The following is a 19,706-nucleotide window of genomic DNA, read 5'->3' as shown; positions in this document are numbered from 1 at the left end:
GAAAAGAAACCATACAGCGAGGTAACTATATTTTTTGTCTTTCGAGTCACATCCTGCTCCACATAATGAACAGCATGTGACTGCAGAGACCTTGAGGTTGTCCTATTTCTGCACCGTCGGCAGACCCGAAACGCGGAAGTATATTGGCACTAAACTCTTTGTGTTGCTGGGAAAGTTTCGACTCGTGCTAGAGATTTCGGAACGCTGTGCGTGTTTTACGACATACCGTAACTTGCAGCGGCAGCACTGCAGAGGCGTATCTAGGGTGGGGCAGGTGGGAACACTTTCCCTGGGCGCCGTTTTCATGGGGGGCCCCCATAGCGCTAACTAAGGTGGTAAAAATGGTGAGTGAGTGACCGTCTTCACAGAGAGATGGACTACGACTTGAGATGGACTATGAGAGAAGGACTAGATGGAGATGGATTCACCCGTTTGGGTGATACTGACGTCATGTTCGGATGCCTTCTCGATATCGAGGGTTTACGTCACGGCACAAACACAGATAGTCTGAAGGAGAAGTGTAGCTGCTTCGGTAGTTTTTAAGACTGCAATGTTGATGGGGAGCAACTCCATGGAGAAATTTTAGACTGCAGAATGTTGCTGTGAAGTCGTTCCAGCCTGCAGGTAATGAGTCCCGAGGGCATTCGTGAATTTATTGTTCGGTGTGGGGACGAGAGCAACTTCCGAAATCTTCGTATCACGATCCAGATGATGCTAACGATAGCGGTTTCTATCTTCACTCGCCATCTGTGAGAGGACTTTCGGTAAATTAAAACTGATACTTTCATATTTGAGAGTTACCACGGGTCAAAGAAGGCTCTGCGATCTTGCTCTACTGAGCATAGAGAGACACGACACTGAAAAAATGGACATCGATGATATGATAGACAGTCTCACAGCAGCAAAGGCTCGGAAAATAGTGTTGTAATCGTCCAACCTGACAATTTGTTTTTCTTTTTATGTCGTTTTTGCGTGTATTCTGGGTTAATAAAAAAAAATAAGCGACAAGCCAGCAGTGTTCCATGTTAATCGCGAACAACATCACGGGGATACGCTGCGACAGGGGCGTAATTGCGCAGCTTGCCATGGGCGCCTGTCCTCTCTAGATACGCCACTGCAGCACTGTAAAATTCTAGCTCAAGTTTCTGCAGCCCCAAACATACCGCTTAGCTTTCAACGGTTCTGTCAGCTGCCAGGTGAACAAATTCCCTGGGACTCTGCTCATTCGGACACTCTGTGGCGGGATCAGCGCCTGTTTCTTCTGATATGCTGAAATACGCAAATAGAACAAATAAATTTTCGCACCAGGAAGCAAATCTAGCCATGAGCAGATCGTAACGGGAACCAGTGGGGGACTGTGGGCTGTTGTGCGACTTCAGTGTGTGTATACAACGATGCCGACATCCACTTGAAAAGCATAGCCATTGGAATCCCCAGACAGAAGAGCAAGTCTTCAGCATGACATAGAACATGTCATCACTATGGACTGCATACTTCCTGCCTCACCGTCATTTATGAATAACACGCGAACAAGGCAGCGCAGCCGAGCACGAAAATGACGATCGCGTGGTTACAGCCGTCATTTGGACACTGCAGCTCACATTCACTACGCTTTCGTTACATTTCATCAAAATGCTTTAAACACATTCAGAATATTACCATGCAATCTGTGAAAGTCATTCATAGCAATGCTCAAAATGGACCAAAGGGACAGTCCGACGCAGAACTGACTTGTTTTGGACGTATTTTTTAGGCTTTGGATTCGGCTTCTTGCTTCGGGGTGCGCTCATTTATTGTACACCACCAACTCGAGGGTCGCAGCGCGGCTCACGTGACCTCACAGTCAGGACCACGAATCTCATTCTAAATTTCTAGCGACTCTACTCTGGGTCGCTAAAGTCGATGACGTACGATGGCTCTCTTACGTCACGACTCCGACAAGTGGGGTCGCACGATTTGCATGGACGCCATGGACTCGCACTTTTTGATTGCTTTTGATTGTCAATTTCGCTCCCTTCTTCGTGTCTTATATGCCCAGAAGGAAAGATGAGAGTATCAATTTGGAATTTGAAAGATTTCGCCCCGTTCTTCGTGTCTTATATTCCCAACAGGAAAGATGAGAGTATCAATTTGAATTTGATTTGTGCAAGTGAAATGCTATGTGCGCTGATGTTCCATGCATCTAGTTTTTCTGACCAGCTCCCGTGGCTCAGTGGTTAGCGTGCTGGCCATGTCACCTCGAGACTGGGAGGTACTCGGGTTCGAATCCCGGTGCCGGCTGTGCTGTCTGGGGTTTTTCCTGGGTTTTCCTCAGACGCTTTCAGACATATGTCGGCACAGTTCCCTTAGAAGTCGGCCCAGGACGCACATTCCCCCAGGGCGTGAGTCGTGACGTTGCCCACATACGTGAGGCCGACAACGGCAAGCCCTATCACCATCTAGTTTTTCTTGAAGACGTATCAGAGTGAAGTAACTGGAACCGAACCGAAAATCGCAACTGAATCATATTTTTTTCCCGAACCGGAATTAATTGAAAGTGCTGTTCCGAACCGGTTCAGTGTTATTATTATTATTTATTTATGTATTTATTTCGTAAGGCACTTGGAGAAGGATGATATAAAAGGTGTGAAGGACACCGAGGGCTCAAAAATGCCTCACGGTGGTTTATTCAGGTGTGAGTGGCGTGTTTCTCACTTTGGTAGTATAAAACTTATTTTGGTTTCTTTGCGCCCTTGATTCGCCTACTTTGGCCTATGGCGATCTGGCCACCACAGGTACTATACTATGAAAGATGTACAATTATTTTACTAACATTTTCTTACTTCATGCGTTCAACAACGCGCGTGCGTGCTTGCTTGCGTTATCCTCAACTCAAATGTATGTTTTAAATAAATCTATGCTTGCACACTCCAACGTATTACCAGATAATATTGGTGCGACTTTTTCTGCAGTGCGCTGAACCCTTATGAACCCGAATAAACCGGTTCGAACCAGTTCTAGCTTCGTAACTAAACCGGGACCGAACCAAACCTTCTGAACCTGAACCGAACCGGTAGATTTTTTTGGTTCGACACCCTAATCTGATCTGATGTGTCCGTGTACAGTCGACGTCCAAAAAGCTGACGGTGCTGATGGAAAACCAGAGGTGAAGCCGCCTTTAATACACACAAGATTTCACGTTGGAGACACTACTAAACTCTTAGAAATGAACTTCACCGCATAGCACGTTCCTATAGCCAATCATCATTTGGAATGATATCGTTACCTGCCCCGATTTGTTGAAAACTGGAGGCGTACGCCTTTTTTGTGACACTTATGCTGTTCATAATTGTCACAAAAAAGGCGTACGCCCCCCGTTTTCAACAAATCAGGGCATATAACGATATCATTCGAGATGACGGTTGGCTAAGAGCGTGCTACGCGGTGAAGTTCATTTTTAAGAGTGTACGTAAGACACAGGCTAGCCAGTGAATACAGACCCTCGTTTTCTTTGGGGGGGGGGGGGGGGGGGCAGTTTCTTTGTCGAAGCGCGTAACTGGGGAGGGGAGGTGCAACCCAGCGTTTTTTCTTTCCCTGGATCCGCCACTGAAGCTAGCTGATTACTTTTCGTGTTGATTAACATTGACTGACAAATTATTATTAAGATACCATAACGGAGGAATACCCTGACACACGGAACGAAGAACGAGACGACACTAATTCTGAATGCTTGTGTTGACGTATCGTCGTCTTCTTTCTTTCCGTGCCTCGGGGTGTTCCTCCCATCATCACGCTTCACCAGCTAACCTACGCCTTCTCCCTTTTCCATGTTTAATATTAATGTATGATTGCTGATGACTTGATACATGATGACTTTTCTTTTTTATTTGCAGTTCCCAAGGACCCGCAGAGATACCTCTTGGGGGGGAATGGCAATCAGGGATGGACTGGGACACAAAATATTCTTTAAAAAATCTCAGGGCCGGGAACTGAGCGTATAGGAAGAAAATCATTCCGAACAGGTCAAGGTCAAAGGATGCAGCTCTTCGCAACGAGGCCTTCCATATCGTCCTCCAGTACAGATCCTGCACAGCGCGAGATCGAAGCTTCACCGCACAACACGCTCCTACACAACCGATCACCGTTCCTTCGCCCGATTGGTTGAAAACGGGAGGCGTACGCCTTCTTGTCACACTCCGCATTTATGTTAATTTATGTTTATCTTATGCTAACGTATGAGGGGGTTAGCGCGGGGAGGAAAAGAACGGGAACTGACAGAGGGTGACTCACAATACAAAGCCACCGAAACCGAGCAAGCAGGTTTTCTCTTCCCCAGACTTACGCCACCTCTCCCCCCAACTTGGAGAGGCCCAGAGGAGGATGGGTGATAGACCGCCGGTAAGGCATATAGTCCCAGAGATCGTATGTAAATTATAAATACTACGTAGAAATAACTAATATCAAAAATAAAAACTTGTAAATATTACGCTTAATAACGTGATCACGCCCATCCCTCAAGTTATAAACATATTATTCACGTAGATCTATATAGCTTCCTCTATTTTTCCTCCGTATATAACTGTGTTTGATACAATATTTATTCTTTATATCTATTATTATATTATATATTCATATTCGACTAAAATATTCGATATAAATTATAGTGTTTTGAAGTATAATAGTATAAAACAATAATATGAAAGATAAAAGCTCGTAAATATTACGCTTAATAACGCGATCATGCCCATACCTCAAGTCATCAACATATCATTCACGCAGATCTATATAGCTTCCTCTATTTTTCCTTTGTATATAACCGTAAATGTTTGATAAAATATTTGTTCTTTATATCTATTATATTATCTATTCATATTTCACTAAAATATTCGATATAAATTATAGTGTTTTGAAGTATAATCCCCAGTAAAATCGTACCTACACCTACACGGGACGGTGCGATGTGCAAATATATATATAAAAAAAATTGCACCGTAACAAGAGATAAACTGATGTTCTGAGGCTGGAACAACATAGAAGGGACAGATACAAACAAAGCCTCAAATTGCCTAAGAAATCAACGATGAAAGATGAAAGTCACTGAAAAGGTTAGCCAGCTGTGGGGATCGAACCCACAGCTTCTGGATTGCCGGTCCAGGGCTCTACCAATTGAGCTAAGCTGACCGTACTTCTAACCGTACTTTTTAGCTGCACCGTTTTTCGCCGTGTGCATCGCCTCGTACATCGGAGCCATCGAAAAACGTATGTAAAAACCACCTCGCGCGATTGTTCAGCCTTCCTTCCTTCCTTATTATGGGTTTAGAGTGGTCAGCCCTCTGCGCAGCAACAGGCTATGTGTTCCCTATTGGTTGCTTGCAGGCGTGGAGGCTTTGATCGTTGTTGTTTGCCTCCATCCCTTCCACAGACGACTGGCAACCGCGCCGTCGGGCGGAGCGTCTTTGCTCCGCCTTATACAATTACTTCCTGCGCCGGAAAGCGACCAATCACATCGCGACGAATAAAAAGTAGCGAATACAATTCCCAGTTACTAAGATTACGGTCACAGTTGAGGACAACCCGTTGCTAGTATTTCATTAAAGCACCTTCCTCATAGCTTCATGTAATTCGTAGTTACGAAGTCCAGAAACTTGTGGAGAACGATTTTAATACGCGCATTTAGGATACACAAAGCCAATCTTTCTTTTCCTTTATTTTTTCACTCGTTTTCTCGAACTTCACGTTCCTTTTAAAAGTAATAATGCAATAAAGTAGTAACCCTTTAATGTAATGTCTTCTAATTCACGTCTTCCAACCCCAAAATTCCCAGTTTCAAGTAATAATGTAATAAAGTAATAACCCTTTAAAATAAGAACGTCTTCTAATTTACGTTTTGAACCCCAAATTACCAGTTTAAAGCAATAATGTAATAAAGTAGTAATCATTTAATGTAATAATGTCTTCTAATTTACGTCTTTGAACCTCAAATTACCAGTTTAAAGCAATAATGTAATAAAGTAGCAATCCTTTAGTGTAATTATGTCTTCTAATTCACGTCTTTGAACTCCAAATTACCAGTTTAAAGCAATATTGTAATAAAGTAATAACCCTTTAAAACAACAGTGTCTTCCCATTTACGTCTTCCTTGCCCGAACGTATATAGCATAGTGACGAGAGTCTTCCAGAATATACATTCGGGCGATTCAGGAGTTGTATACCAGAGAGCTGACACCCTTTCGCGCACGAAAACGAGAAAGTGGCACGTGATATCCGCCAACGCCCCCCCTCGGCTGAAACCATACTTACGTGGTCCAAGTTTTTTTACTTTATTTTATTTTATTTTTGTCCCTCTCTGATTTATAGCCAAGGAAGCCCGCAGCATCCAGACAGCATCCTTGACATGCGCACCGACAACGTTATATCTTTGGGTGCATGCTGAAGAGTGCTGAAGGGACCTCTGGGGCACAATTCCCAGTGAAGTCAGCCCAGGACGCGTACTAACCCAAATATCCATCAGGTCTGCTCGCCTCTCATCATCACAGTGGCATCGCGGCTTCGCGCAATGCTTCAAGAGCGTCCCACCCCACGGGGTTGCAGACTTGAAATCGGACGCATGCTAATCCCTCCTGTCTGCCACTCCTTCCTGCTGTCCTCTCTCCGTCTGTGCACGTCTGTACACCGCTCATTGCCATACAGATGCTTCGCGGAACGTATTGCGGAGTGAAAATCATTGTAAAAAAATCAGCGATGCATAAATATGTTGCAATGTAACTATAGAATAATGACTCCCCCTCATCGGATGCTTGCGATTCTAGACGATCCAAACCGCTGCTAGACACACCGCCCATCTCCATGCATCACAGGGGATCATTGGGGGGATGCTTCACGTTGTCCCCATACTCCTATGTAATATACCAGCAGTAATATTTCCAACGCTTTCTTAGTGATATACAACGCATCAAACGTCAGACGTCCAAGCAGTATCGCTTCTAACACTTCCGCAAGTTAATAGAATTCCCCCCAAACCCAGCGCCTCCGTTTAGCTACGTTTAGCCGGAAAAGGTGAAGCACAATTCGCCCTAGGCATGCTGTTTATGTTTCCGTTTCCGCACCTAGAGCGTGTCACGTGATCTACGACCATGGTTCAGGAGCGGACGAGAAGGACGAACGCCATGTGCCGGAGCTAGAAATTTTTGAAGTGCTGTTGTTTGTGTTTCCGTTACGGACATGTATGGCGTGCATGTGGTCCATATATGCATAAGTTGCACAGTTCATGTTTGTGGCTACGTTGACGGCTGAAAATGCGTTCGTGCTGCTGATGAACGTTCGGCTGAAAAGACGTGCTGCTTCTATACGTGTGGTGTGTGTGTGTAGCACTGTCAGCTGATCGAAGCTGGTCGCCTGTAGACGTATCGAATGCAAGCAGCAAGTCGATGTTTCAATCGTCTAAATAAAGTTGTTGTTGTTGAGCAATTCGATGCGATAAGTGTGTATTTGTAGATATGGTCTCTGTTCGTAAAGGTAAGTAGCCATATTGCGAGTGCAGCCGGAACGTAGTTTCGGATGTTCAGAGCAACATGTATGACATACAGAGAAGACTTACCTGCTTTTCACGTTACTTAATCTCTCGGGCTGTCGTCCCGAGCGCAACGTCCTGTACAGCCGCTTCCAGAACAGTACCAAAACACTGAAGTCCTATCGCGAGCCGGTATAAGGGAAGACTTGCGCAATTTGGCTAGCTTCCCCTAGATGATCCCCAGATGCCAAGGTGGCCCCCTTGCTCACCGCTATTCCATCGGTGAATGAATTGGTCATACACTGACACTTGGTTGTCGAAACATTCGTCATAAAGTCACGGGGTGTGTTTCTTCCCCGGCCTATGGTTGTGAATGCCCCTTTCGACGGGTTATGTCGTAAAACTATCACTCCCTAGCGTAGGCTACCGCCCAGAGCTGTAAATATGAAGCACTAAAATGATGTATTTTTGCACCAATACAGTGTCCTAAGGTGCTACAGTGCTGGAATGCACGCAACAGACAACCGAGGAACATTCACGAGCACTATCCGGCTGCCTTTAGCCCTTGAAGAGGAAATTTGAGGTACAATTATCAACGAATTGAACTTGACCGAGTATGATCGGTTGGAAATTTATGTCGCTCCTGCGATTAATCTGATGCGTAATTTGTCGCTGTCTGTATCAAATAAAGTTCGTTTATTGTCTGGGATTTCTGTGAAAAAGAAATCGTAAGCCCGGTATCTTTCCTGGACACAAAATAATTGTTTTCCTGTTACGTATGCTGTGTCACTTGTTTTTTGGTAATGGGGATTTTTTTTCTTCCCTAGTCGGGCGGCTGTTCGTCACCGTTTTTGGCTGTAGGCTTTGCGAAATACAAAAGCACTTGTTCAACTAAAGCTATAGTTTGTCTCCTTTATTGACGGATTAGGTAATGACAGCAATGAAAGTATGAATAGTTCGTTAGTTAAATCTTTGTTTGTCAGTTGCACGGCTTGCCACCAGATGACGCAGTCCTTAACTATATAAACAGCGTTGACTTCCCTCTCCCAATCTGATGATCTTCCGAGAGCTGACCGCGCGGACGGACGTTGCTGATGTGCGGCCTTATTCAGGTAAGGCGTTTGGTTCACAGTGCTGAGTTTATACTACTGCGCCTGTTCTTTTTTGGTAGAGAACTTTCGACACTCTTTCAGTTGATGTTTTATAAGAGTAAGGAGCAATTAATATTGAACTTCGTGTTGGATTTTATTTGCGAACGCGTTTCATTGCGCTTGTCGAACGTGCGTAGATTTTGACTTCTCGAAGGTTCGGGTCACGCATTCGAGAACCCTTAGTTGGGTTTCTGCTACAAGATGTGCCTATGAATTCTCCTTACTTATGTCCACAAAACGTTACCGGTCGCAGTTAAAATGCACTATCAACGCATGCGATTGTAGGCGGCAATGGACGCTTTTTCTTGTCCGTTACCATTTCAAAAGACATACGTCATCATGGCGTCCTTGATTGTACTTGATGGCGGACTTTGGTGAAGAACGACGCTGAGTGGTCGAAAGTTTCTCTTCATCTCTTTCAACTCCCTCTCTCGTTTTTTATTTTTTTTTATTTTTTGCATGCTCTTTTTTTTTTCTCCTTCCGAGGCGTGTTGGATTTGGCGTATAATTTGTAAACTTCGTCATTTACCCTTCCGTGGCAATTGCTTTATTTTATTCATTTCGGTAGAGGAAGGGGGTTGGAATTCCGTTTGGGATGTATGACACTTACATGTGCTGGCTTTTGGAACTTTTTTTTTTGCTCGCTCTGGCAGGTGTAATTTTTCTTTTCTTTTTTTTAGTAAACTTCTTCCTGCATGACATAGTAGCTTGCTTCATTTTTTTTTTCAAGTTTGTGATAATCACTTACGCGTATTCGTGTAGTCAAGTCTATTGCACCTAGCTAACGATTTTTTTTTTCTTTCAAGCAGCTGTCACCGACTACATCAACATCGGGATATTCGAGTCTTCAATAGTTTTAATACAATGATGTGCAAGTGCACAAACGATGAGGGAAGATGCTCTTTGGCGTTGTGTTTGTGTGTGGTGGTGTGTTGTGTGGTGTGGTGCAGTGTAGTGCTGACTTCGACGACAACCCTCGCCTCGCATAGAATTTTGGGTAAGTGGACCTTGTCTTATACTTAGCCGTAGCATATTAGTGGCGATGCAGAGGCTGAATAGACTTTCCGGGCTTTCTCGCACCTTTCAGAGTGTATGTCAGCTTTCATACTGTCTAATGTGTTTAAGTGATAGGAGTGTTTTATTTAGCTCGTGGGGGGGATTGCCGTGGAAGTGTGTGGGTGGGTATTTTAGCTTTCGGTCTGTGCGAGTTGTAGTTCGAAACGTCTATATTTATATCGTTTAATTCAAATGTAATCTACACTTAAGCTGCTTAAATCACGATTAAATTAACAGTGGAATACCTATATCGGGCTCTGCGTTCTCTCCACTGTCAGGATTGTTGAAGATGTGTATTCAAGTGTGTGGTTTGAAGGACGCTGATAGGATTAACCTATCGGAGCCCTTCCATTTCACTGTGCCTGAGGTGTTGAGCATTCAGCTTAGCGGGCTTCGTTATGTCCTATCTTGTGTGCGTTTCTGTGCTGTGCATTTTTAGGAGCTCGTTGGTGATTATTTGGCACGTTTATCAAGTGGTGCTGTGGGCTTTTAGGTTTCTAATAGTTTGACATTAATTGGATTTTCAATTAAAGATGTATTCAATGGCTATGTATCAATTACTCAAATTGCGTAAAATAATTGTCTCGTAATAACGTTATACGAGTGGTAACTACGATCAGATAGTTGCGCTTGTTCCATAAAAAACCAAAGAACTACGATCGGGTATTTTGGGTCCTTGAAATGCACAGCCAAGGAACTATTATTTAGAATAGTATGTAGGGTAGCCTTTCGAATAGAATAGCTTATATGGTTCTAAAATGTGGTATAGGCACGCTTCTATATGTCCGTATTGGTTCCACATGGACGACGACCCAGGTGTGCTGCAGGCTACGACGCCTTAGATTCTCCATAAGATCACTTTAACGTGGTTGAAGTTAGTTTAGTGTCACTACTGTGAGCGGTAGTTTAGTCAAGTTAGGCGCGATGGTGCATTGGAGTCCGAGGAGCTGCATTGCTGAACGAGAACAAGTTTCCAGTCCTGTCGTAACCTATAGGAGGAACTGAAGCAGACAAGCAATCTTATGACTAGTCATGGTTACTATTAGCGCCACAGCAGTGATTGAATAGCATGCGTAAGGCATTATAGCCATAATACAGCAGAACCTCTGGTAAAAGGGCTTGCTATGAACGCTACAAGCACTTGAGGGGTCATCAGGTAGGCTCGAGTGGGTTACCTTTAGCCATGAGTAAGGCGCTGTTATAGTGACTTTTGGCATATAATTGTAGGAATTCTGTTGCTTAGAACAGGAACACCTTGGGCACAGTGTTGTGAACACGAGCCTTGCACAATTCCGTGTGCTTCGATTAGTTTCGAAAATGTAGTAAAATACGTGACATTCCATTCATGATGTCAACGTTATCTGGTATTTTGGTTAGCATCAGCGCGTTCTGCAAGTCTGCTTCACATCACTGCTGCAGTGCGACATTGCAGGAAGTGCTGTCAAGCCGACATGCATGATGTTGACGCCAACTAAGAGAACGTCCATCTGTCAGTGTTCATTTAAACAAAAATGATTATAAACAAAAAGTTACCTTTAAATTTAACCATCTCATAGGCGTGCAAGGCTCGTGGTGTGTGATGACTGTATGTGTCTCGCTCAGCTATTAATTGCGGTGTGCTTTTTTTACGGCACTTATAGGCACGTATCTTTGGGTTGGAGCTCAGGCTGATACGCAATTGACATCGCTGATCAAGCAATAATGTTAGGGATAGCTTATCCAGTCTTAGCTTATCTCGTTTGCACAAACAGGCCACGGCACGCGGATAGTGGGGATGTGTGTGTGTGTACGCGTCCATATTTTGTTTGTATAATGATGTTGCGGACCCCCTAATATAGCTTCTGATAGCTTCACCGCGTGGTACTCCGATCAGAGGCACCTTCGCGAGCCGTTACTTTGGTAAGTATTCGAAATGAGTGTGTACGGGGCTGGGAAAGTACCGCCACCGCTGACCACCGGGCCCGCTCACTGGGGTTGGGATATAGTCAGGTGCGTATAGTCAGGTATAGTTAGTGGAATCTGAGGTAGTTGGAGAGTGGGCGGGTGCGACCGGTTAGCTCTTACGATTGTATAAAGACAGGCCGCGGCGGTGGCGGTCCTGGGGTGTCCTTTGTTCGTGAGTACGTAGGGATTACAGGCTGTTAGGGTGTAACGTTTTCTACGCCCGTTTCTCCGAAGGAAACGTTTATAGGATTAAGCGGTAGGGACATTTTGTGTAGGGTGTTTTTCTTTCTGTGTAGGAAAAGCGAGACTTTAATCGGAGGAGAGGGCAATGAGTGGCATGTGGATTAATTTAAATTATCGGTACAATTAAACTACACCATTGTGTAGCGGAATTAAGATTAATCCCCCTGCCCATAATTCCACTCTTGCGCTCTCTCCCCCCTCTGGCGGTGTATACGCCTGGGTGACGCAACGGTAAGTCACTGCGCCGTGGGACAGGACGTCGCAGACGTGCCCCCGCGGGACGGACCTCCCGCCGCTGGAACTGCCGTATAGTTGCGCCGTAGGTCAGATTCGGTCACTCGACTGTTCTGGTCGCTCCACGTCAGCACGAGATGTCGTCGGCCATTTTGTGGCACTCGTGACTTGGACTAAGTCATTAACGAGTTTCTGGTCCTGGCCTGGGGAACCTATGCAGTCGTGTGGCCGCGGCGGGTCGCTTAGCACATTGCTAGGCGCCCGTCACTCTTTGCATACAAAACGAACGTGTCTTTGAACCTCACCTCAAATGAGGCAGAAGTTAATCTCGCGCACGTTCTTTTCCAGGACCAACATTTACGCAATAAAAAAAAAATGAGGTAGAAACGAGGTAGAAACCACGATTGTGTGTCTGTGTGAATTATTGAGTCTGTGTCATTTTATTCGCCTCATGTGTTGCCGATCAATATTCGCAACACATCCCGTCTTAAGATGTTATAAGATACGCGTTGTCAGTCATATTTCCAACTGATTCCACAGAATGAGATCAAAGAGCGTTGATGGTGCGCTTACTTGCCTTACGTATTGCCGATCAATACATATTTACCGTACGTCTAGGTTAGGGGGGTAGTTTGGCGTGGTGTTTTTTTTTTTTTTTTTCTAACCCAACCTACAGATCTTTTTCAGCCTCTTTATATTTGTGTAATGTGGTATATTAATTGTTCTGCTTGGATTTTTCAGCGTCAAGTGGCTGTAGTTGCTGTCGCAGGAGCCTGCTGACGTAGATGTGTTCATTAATATTTTTGTTTCTTTATTTATGACTTAAAGTGCTCAAGTGGGCATTACGTGGGGGTACATATTATTTGAGAGAAGAAAGAAGAAATCAACCACAAAAGGAGGAACAGGATATACACATAGAACACACAATGTACAACTCACATGACTTAGTGGGAAAGAAAAAAAAATACAAGGTAGCATAAAATGATGGGATCACAGATGAGAACGAGGGGTTTGGGAAGGTCGTTTCAGTCTGCCACTTAGTGGAAAGGATGATTCCGAATATAATTTGAAGTATACGAGTAGTGGGACGGCTGACTTTCATGGGACGGTCAAGACATAGTGAGAGATGTGGTACAGCCAGGATGTAAGTGCCACACAAGGAGGGACGGGTAAATGAACTCATGGAAGAGGCACAAGTGGAAGAACCTTAGACGTAAAGCAAGAGGGGGGGTCGTTCAGTGAGGCCTTTAGAGCAGAGACATTTGAATGTTGAATAGTTTGATAGAACAAAGCGAGTCTACATGTTCCGAATAGCTTCTATTAGGTCGTGGAGATATGACTGATGGGGTGAGGGTCCCACATGGAAGATGTATACGGTGAACTAGGGTAATGTACGCTTAGTTAAGACTGACAGAGTGAAGCTTCAGGTTGTGCCTGATGAAACCAATGGTAGAGTTGGCAGAACGGCTACGTTTAGTGTGCTCATCCCAGGACGAATATGATCTTCGATATCCTTGCGCCAGAAAACTCCAAACTCCCAGGACGAATATTGTGTTAAAATTAGACCAAGGTTTATTAAGTTGCAAGAGCGATAGGAGTGTCAGACGAATGGTAACATTTCTGGTTAGAGTGCTTTTACTGTGGGAGAAACAAAGATAAGAACATTTAGTAATGCTAAGGCGAAGTTTGTTTGAAGCCCCCTTGAGGACATAGCATTTAGGTCTTCCTGCAGAGGATTGGAATCTGCGGGAGAGTTTGTGACTGTATAAGACGCAGTCATCAGCAAACATGTGGATATGTGAGCTAAAAGTGCTAGGCAGGTCATTGATGAAGATTTTGCTATGGTGAACTTAGATCACTATTGTTTTGCTCAATAAAATTTAGGATAACCTCCGCAGTAGCACACCTGGCCACAACTAAGAAAAACTTAATTAGCAGCTTACTGAGTGATATTAGTCATATCAAAATTAGACAGTGCTCTCTTGTGCATTGCTAATTCAATTAAGCTTTAAGTAATTACACAAAAGCACAGCGAAAGTCTATAATAATCGGGTACACTTAGTAGTGTTTCTGCCTAGTTTTTATGTCGGTCCTTCTAGGAGCAAACTTTTCAAAGATGTCATAGAAAGCCCTGCTTCTGCAGTGACGATAGTTTTGGAAACCTGTGGTCTGCTGACGTTCATGAATGCTGCTGAAGCAGTGATATTGGGTTTTTGCTTTTTTTGTATAGTGAATCAATTGCCCGATTAAATGGCAGAATATTCAGGACTGTTTTGGATGACGTAGTACACTTGCAATTTGCTTATGGGATTGACATAAACTAGAAATTAAGAGCCGAACACAGGCTTCCAGATTGTGTAACCTGAGAGCACCTGTGGATAACTGGGAACGTGGTGTCCTCTTTGTGATGACAAGGACTGACACCTCCCCCCAAGCAACCACATCCGGTCTCTCATTTTACATATCCTGGAAAGCCATAGATTCCACAAAGCAGGGTGAGGGCAGACACCACAGGATTCAATCTAGGACATCAAATAACCAGAATATGTAATTTACAAACAGCTGCGGTTAACTGAGTTTTGGCTGACGCGTGCATGGCGCTGGGATTTCCATTTGAACAGATATTAGATGCTTTGTCTAACTAAAAGTGCCTGGACATGTTGTTCCAAACTTCTTTCAGACTGTTCCCCAACATACTGAGAACGAGGAAGAGAAATGCCAAATGTGATGCAATATTTGCAGAAGTTGCCACTGTTTGTGGGACATTCTACAGACCAGACTTGCAGCAAAGCGGACTCTGTCGAGGCAAAAAAGGATCGACCGATTCCTCCAGGGAGTAACGGAGACAGTATTCGATGCTGGTGCCTTCTACAAATTTGACGCAGTGTCTGAGCCCTTGCAAACAATTTGTGGGACCTGCAGTACCAACGTAGTATGGAAAGGCACTCTGCTTCCTTTTTGAGCTCTGCACCATAGTAACCAGACTCCTCTGCTGAAAGTGCAACAACAAAGGACGCCTACTCAGTCATGCTTGTTGCCAGAAGACAAAGCTCTAGAATGCCAAGAAATTCTCTCATTACCCTATACGAGAAATAGAGACATCTATGTCACTGGCAAACCTTTTATGCTGCTGCAATTTTGTGAAGCACAGCATTACAAGTATGGTGCAGTCTCCCACATGCAGGAAGCATTTCAGTGTTCCTCATGCTGAACAACACAGGTAGTTCAACGTCACCGTGATCGATAAGCGTTCCAAAAGAATTATTCGTAAGCCATCGACGCTGTGCTTGACGCTCATTGTCCTTACCAACAAGAATTTCAGCTTGTTTCTGCATCGACAGCCAAAAACTAGATGTAACTGAAAGGAACGGTCGGTATCCTCTCACCAGGGTCAATGACACCATAGACTGCTTTTCATGGGACTTCATATTGAAAAGCCATTCTACCTGTGGACAAATTGTGACAGTGACAAGGCAGTGTTAGTCACCCAAGAGGACTGACCATGCAAGACCACATTGACCAGCCGGGATGAATTCAAAATTTTTCTGAAGGGGTGGCCTGTTCTGGCTTTCACAACGCAATTATGGCTAATGTCAATCGGAGCAACGTGTGACAACAGAAATAGAAGACGGTCAGGACATCCACGACCACTCTCTTAATCCGTGCCTCTTAATCGTCAACGAAAAGATCTGCTTGGAAGTAGCTCGTCGGCAACTGAATACTTAATGTGTGCCATTCTTGCAGTCAAAAGCAGTTTAAAACTTTTTTCCTCAGCAATGCCAAAAAAAACTGAAGAACCTTGCAAGGAACCCTGCAACAACACTCTTTCGAATAGTTCGCATCAGTTTTGAGTTATGCTTCCAAGGACGCCTCACGACATGAACAGAAATTCATGCTGATGTCTACGTGGTCTACACACAGTGCAGAAGAATCATGGTTCAGTCACGGAAAGTGGATCTGTTCCAACCACCATGGAACGATGATAGTGACGACGGTTCGGTGAAGCAGACAATCAGCCATTTTCAGTTCAGCCTGTTTCAACCACTGGCGGTATCGCTGCCGACGTTCAACAACCAGTTCATCACCATTTTTTGCCACCTGGCCATCAATGACCTCATTGTGCAACCTGCTCCATTACTAGTCTCTGTGGTTTCTGGTCTTTTGCCCCGATGCTGCATACGTGGCCAGCTCAGCACGCATTCTGGGAGATGCCAGTGATTATGCCTTGCAATGCCCCTGCTGTGTAGGGGATCCTTCTACCGCTCCCCTGCAAATCGAAATCCTCACCGTAATAAGTCGCTCTTGCAACCAGAGCGCAATTAACCGATACACCTCTCCCTGTTTGCAAAGAAATGACGTCATAGTCTTCAACAGAGGCACCAATTTGGTAGGGTTGAATGACTCTCGAAGTTAGGGGGCCAACAAGGTCGCGCCCGAAAGCCACGGGCTTCAGGAGATCACGATGGTTCCTGAAAGGAACGTGACCTTCGGTCCTACTTTTCTTTCAATAAAAGGCACCGAACAAGTGCCCATTCGTGGAACCCAGCCTTCCTCCTTCAGATTTGTTTCTGTTTCAGTCTGTCTACCAACGTCATGATGACATTTCTTGGGTAGATGTCTATTCTAGAAATCGTAGGTCTTTAGAAGCTTGGGAAGTTGAGACCATACCTCTCTGGTAGCTCCTTTCATGCATATCCTCACCACTAGTTGGCTCATATCAAACATCACTGATCAACTACGTTGTTGAGACTACCGTAACCTAGCATACAAGTCCGGCTGTTAGCACATGGATGTCGTCCAACTTGAAGAAATTGTCAACTACTGTCGCTGGCATCAATGGCGACAGTTATTGCCTGGCCTCATAACTATCACTGACTTTGTGCAGGAGGAGCACTTTGACTATACTCTTACAACACTCTTCAGAAAAGTAATCAGCAATCAAAGTAGCATGTTGTACAAAGCACGAGAACACAAACGGAAGAAACGGAGACATTGCAAAGTAGCATGCATTTCGTGGCAAGCACAGCTGCATGTAAACTAAGGTGATATCTTTGCGCCAGAAAATCCCAAATCAAACTCCGAAATATAAACTGCGGTAACAGCTAACATACTACGGAGATTATAACCCTACGCCTTGTCCATATGCAGGATGGCCCTACAACTGATTACATGAGGATGTATGGGCCTGGCATGTGTTAAACGATGGGCCAATACATATGATGCTGCAAGCCAAAGAAAGGATGCATTGCCGTTCTTTGAACTGTATAAAAATTTCAACCATTATGATCGACCGTTCTGTGTAGGCTCAAATCGACCTGCTTTCAGATGGTTGGTTCGTCTTACAGTAGGGACATTGAGCTTCAACACTGACTGCACCATGGCAAGCAAGTCAGGCACCAAGCACAAAGGTGTTGATAGCTTGCCAAAATGTCAGCCACAGTTGCTGGTAGCAGTAACGCCAGTTGTCGCCTTATCTCGGGTCTTGCGAATGTTGTGCAGGAGCATCGTTTTGGACCTGCTGTTACGTCAATTATTCAAGCACTGAATGACTACAGCAGTAGCACGACTTCCATGAACTGCGGATGAACTTTAGCGAGTACCATGGTAACAAGCGTCGTACCACGCAGAATGCTACCGTCGTAGAAATGTACTAATATCTCCGCATTCTATGACAACCCAACCTGGGCACGTAAACCTATTGCCGAAGAGACTGGATGTGAAATGATCGAGCAACATGTAAGATTCCCGCAGGCCATGTCGGATGAAGTAAAGCCAAGAGTTCTGCCGCTTTCAGCCACGGAAGCAACATTCGATATATTGAGGATTATTTGCGAAGTCCTTCTAGTGAGTCTTCTGGCAGCTGAGGGGATCTCTGTGTGACAGTCTTTATCTGGCACAGCACCAGAAGTGGTACTGTAGATAGCGTGTTCCAGGAAAAAGACTGCTTTCAGAATAATCCGTGGGAACAACTGGCCGACCGGCCCATGCGGGCTTGCATTTGTTGGCGCAAGAAAGCAAACTAGCGCTGATGGCATTGCAGATGGTGTGACCCACTACGTTACCACTGCTGATCTATGCCACTTCCTTACATCATGGAACATCATGGACCATTCTTAGTGACCAGTGTGCACTGTTTCTCCCCTGCATCAATTTGGAAAGGAGTAGTCAGTACCCCGACATGGTGATACAGAAGCAGCAGAGAAGGTGGACAGGGACAAGAACAACAACACACATGAAATAGTTAAAATGGCCCTGTCCCACAATATCTGCACTAAATGCGACCACCTGCACTTCTCAACAGATGGATTAACAAAACAGAATTGCGCCATTACAAATGCGATTTATGCCGATCATAGGAAGAAACATGATGACAGAATGCAAAGAACAAATGGACATACCTCAACCTCGTGTTGTTCGACTGCAACTGGCTCGTGTTACAGGTCCTCCACTCCAGGAAGTTAGTCCCCCAAATCGCGAAGGGAAAGAGACCTCACTTGGAAGGAGGCTGGGTGATCCTTGCTGAACATTTTCTACCACCTTTTGAATGAAGACTGGTTAGAATGAGGAGAGTAGTTGGCAGAGGAGAGGCAATGCTGTTTTAAAGTCTACAAAGAGTGCAGCAATGCTGCGACAGCCATTCGCTTATGCGTGCATCTGTGTGGTACATGTATTGTTTGCCACACGAGAGCGGAATTAAGTACATAAAATTGCGTGTGCATGGGAGGAACAGTTTCCTGCGTGTAATTCAGCGGATTGGAGATAAGTTGTTCCCATCATCTGGGACATATTGAAAAGGCAACTGAAGACCGCACTGCAGAAGTGAGATTCCTCCTCGTTGAGGCGGTGTGAGACAGCTTGTGTATACAGCATTCAACAGTTTGCAAAACATTTTTTCTCCATCTTGTTTCTATATGGCCAGTGCTGAACCATGTACTCGATGCGCTCCTTCCCCGATCGGGGACCTCCTGGCTAGATACCTGCTTGGCTGCAACCATCAAAAGGGGCACAAGTCTGACAACTTGTCACATGCCGCACTCTGTCACTGAAGTACCACCGCAGGGGATCTCATCATTCTATGGACATGCATTGGTGAAGCCATGTTGAGGAAGGTTCTGTACAGACAACGCTGTGGTCTGCACTAGTCATCACTCATGGCCTCTGCACAAAATGCAACTATTCAAGTAGCCACGAGGATATGCATTCTCCAAATGGGATGGTGTTCTTTGGCAAGATCTCGAATGAGGAGGTGGAGGACATACCAGAGTTGCAAAGCTCAGTGTGCTCAGTATGGAGGGCAGCATTGCATCGACACGTTCATCAAAAGTGGTGATATCTGTTTTTGCTCTTCCTTGTAGCTGTCCAGTTGCATGATTAGAGTGATTGCAGAATGCTTGTCACAATATTGGACAGGACAGTGCTTGCAGATGCACAGACAATACCCAAAACAGTAGTAATAATGTGCAGGACATTGAGTTAACATTGGGTAGATACCACACGATTCGATGTAGGGCGCGAGCTGACCAGGATGCGTAATTCACAGGGCGGCTGTGGTTGACTGGGAAAGTGGCGTCCTCCTTGTAATGGCAAGG

At 44.8% G+C, this 19,706-nt stretch overlaps 1 protein-coding gene and 1 non-coding gene across 3 annotated transcripts in view; both read right to left on the bottom strand.

Moving 5' to 3' along the window:
- Nucleotides 1-1,699, bottom strand: part of LOC135386275 (cytoplasmic aconitate hydratase-like) — a 33,142-nt gene extending 31,443 nt beyond the window's left edge. For both annotated transcript variants that reach the window (XM_064616098.1, XM_064616100.1), the window contains exon 1: nt 1,660-1,699. In XM_064616098.1, coding sequence (XP_064472168.1) covers nt 1,660-1,684 — 25 coding nt within the window. In that variant the 5' untranslated portion in view covers nt 1,685-1,699. The remainder of the gene's footprint in view (nt 1-1,659) is intronic.
- Nucleotides 1,700-5,087: 3,388 nt separating this feature from the next.
- Trnaa-ggc (transfer RNA alanine (anticodon GGC)) lies at nt 5,088-5,160 on the bottom strand. Its single transcript has one exon. It is a non-coding gene; the product is annotated as a tRNA-Ala (tRNA).
- Between the last annotated feature and the right edge of the window lie 14,546 nt (nt 5,161-19,706).

The sequence above is a fragment of the Ornithodoros turicata genome, chromosome 2, assembly GCF_037126465.1.
Source record: "Ornithodoros turicata isolate Travis chromosome 2, ASM3712646v1, whole genome shotgun sequence".
NCBI classification, from domain to species: Eukaryota; Metazoa; Arthropoda; class Arachnida; order Ixodida; family Argasidae; genus Ornithodoros; species Ornithodoros turicata.
Note: the sequence above shows the minus strand (reverse complement) of the source record. Positions and strands in the feature narration are given on the sequence as shown.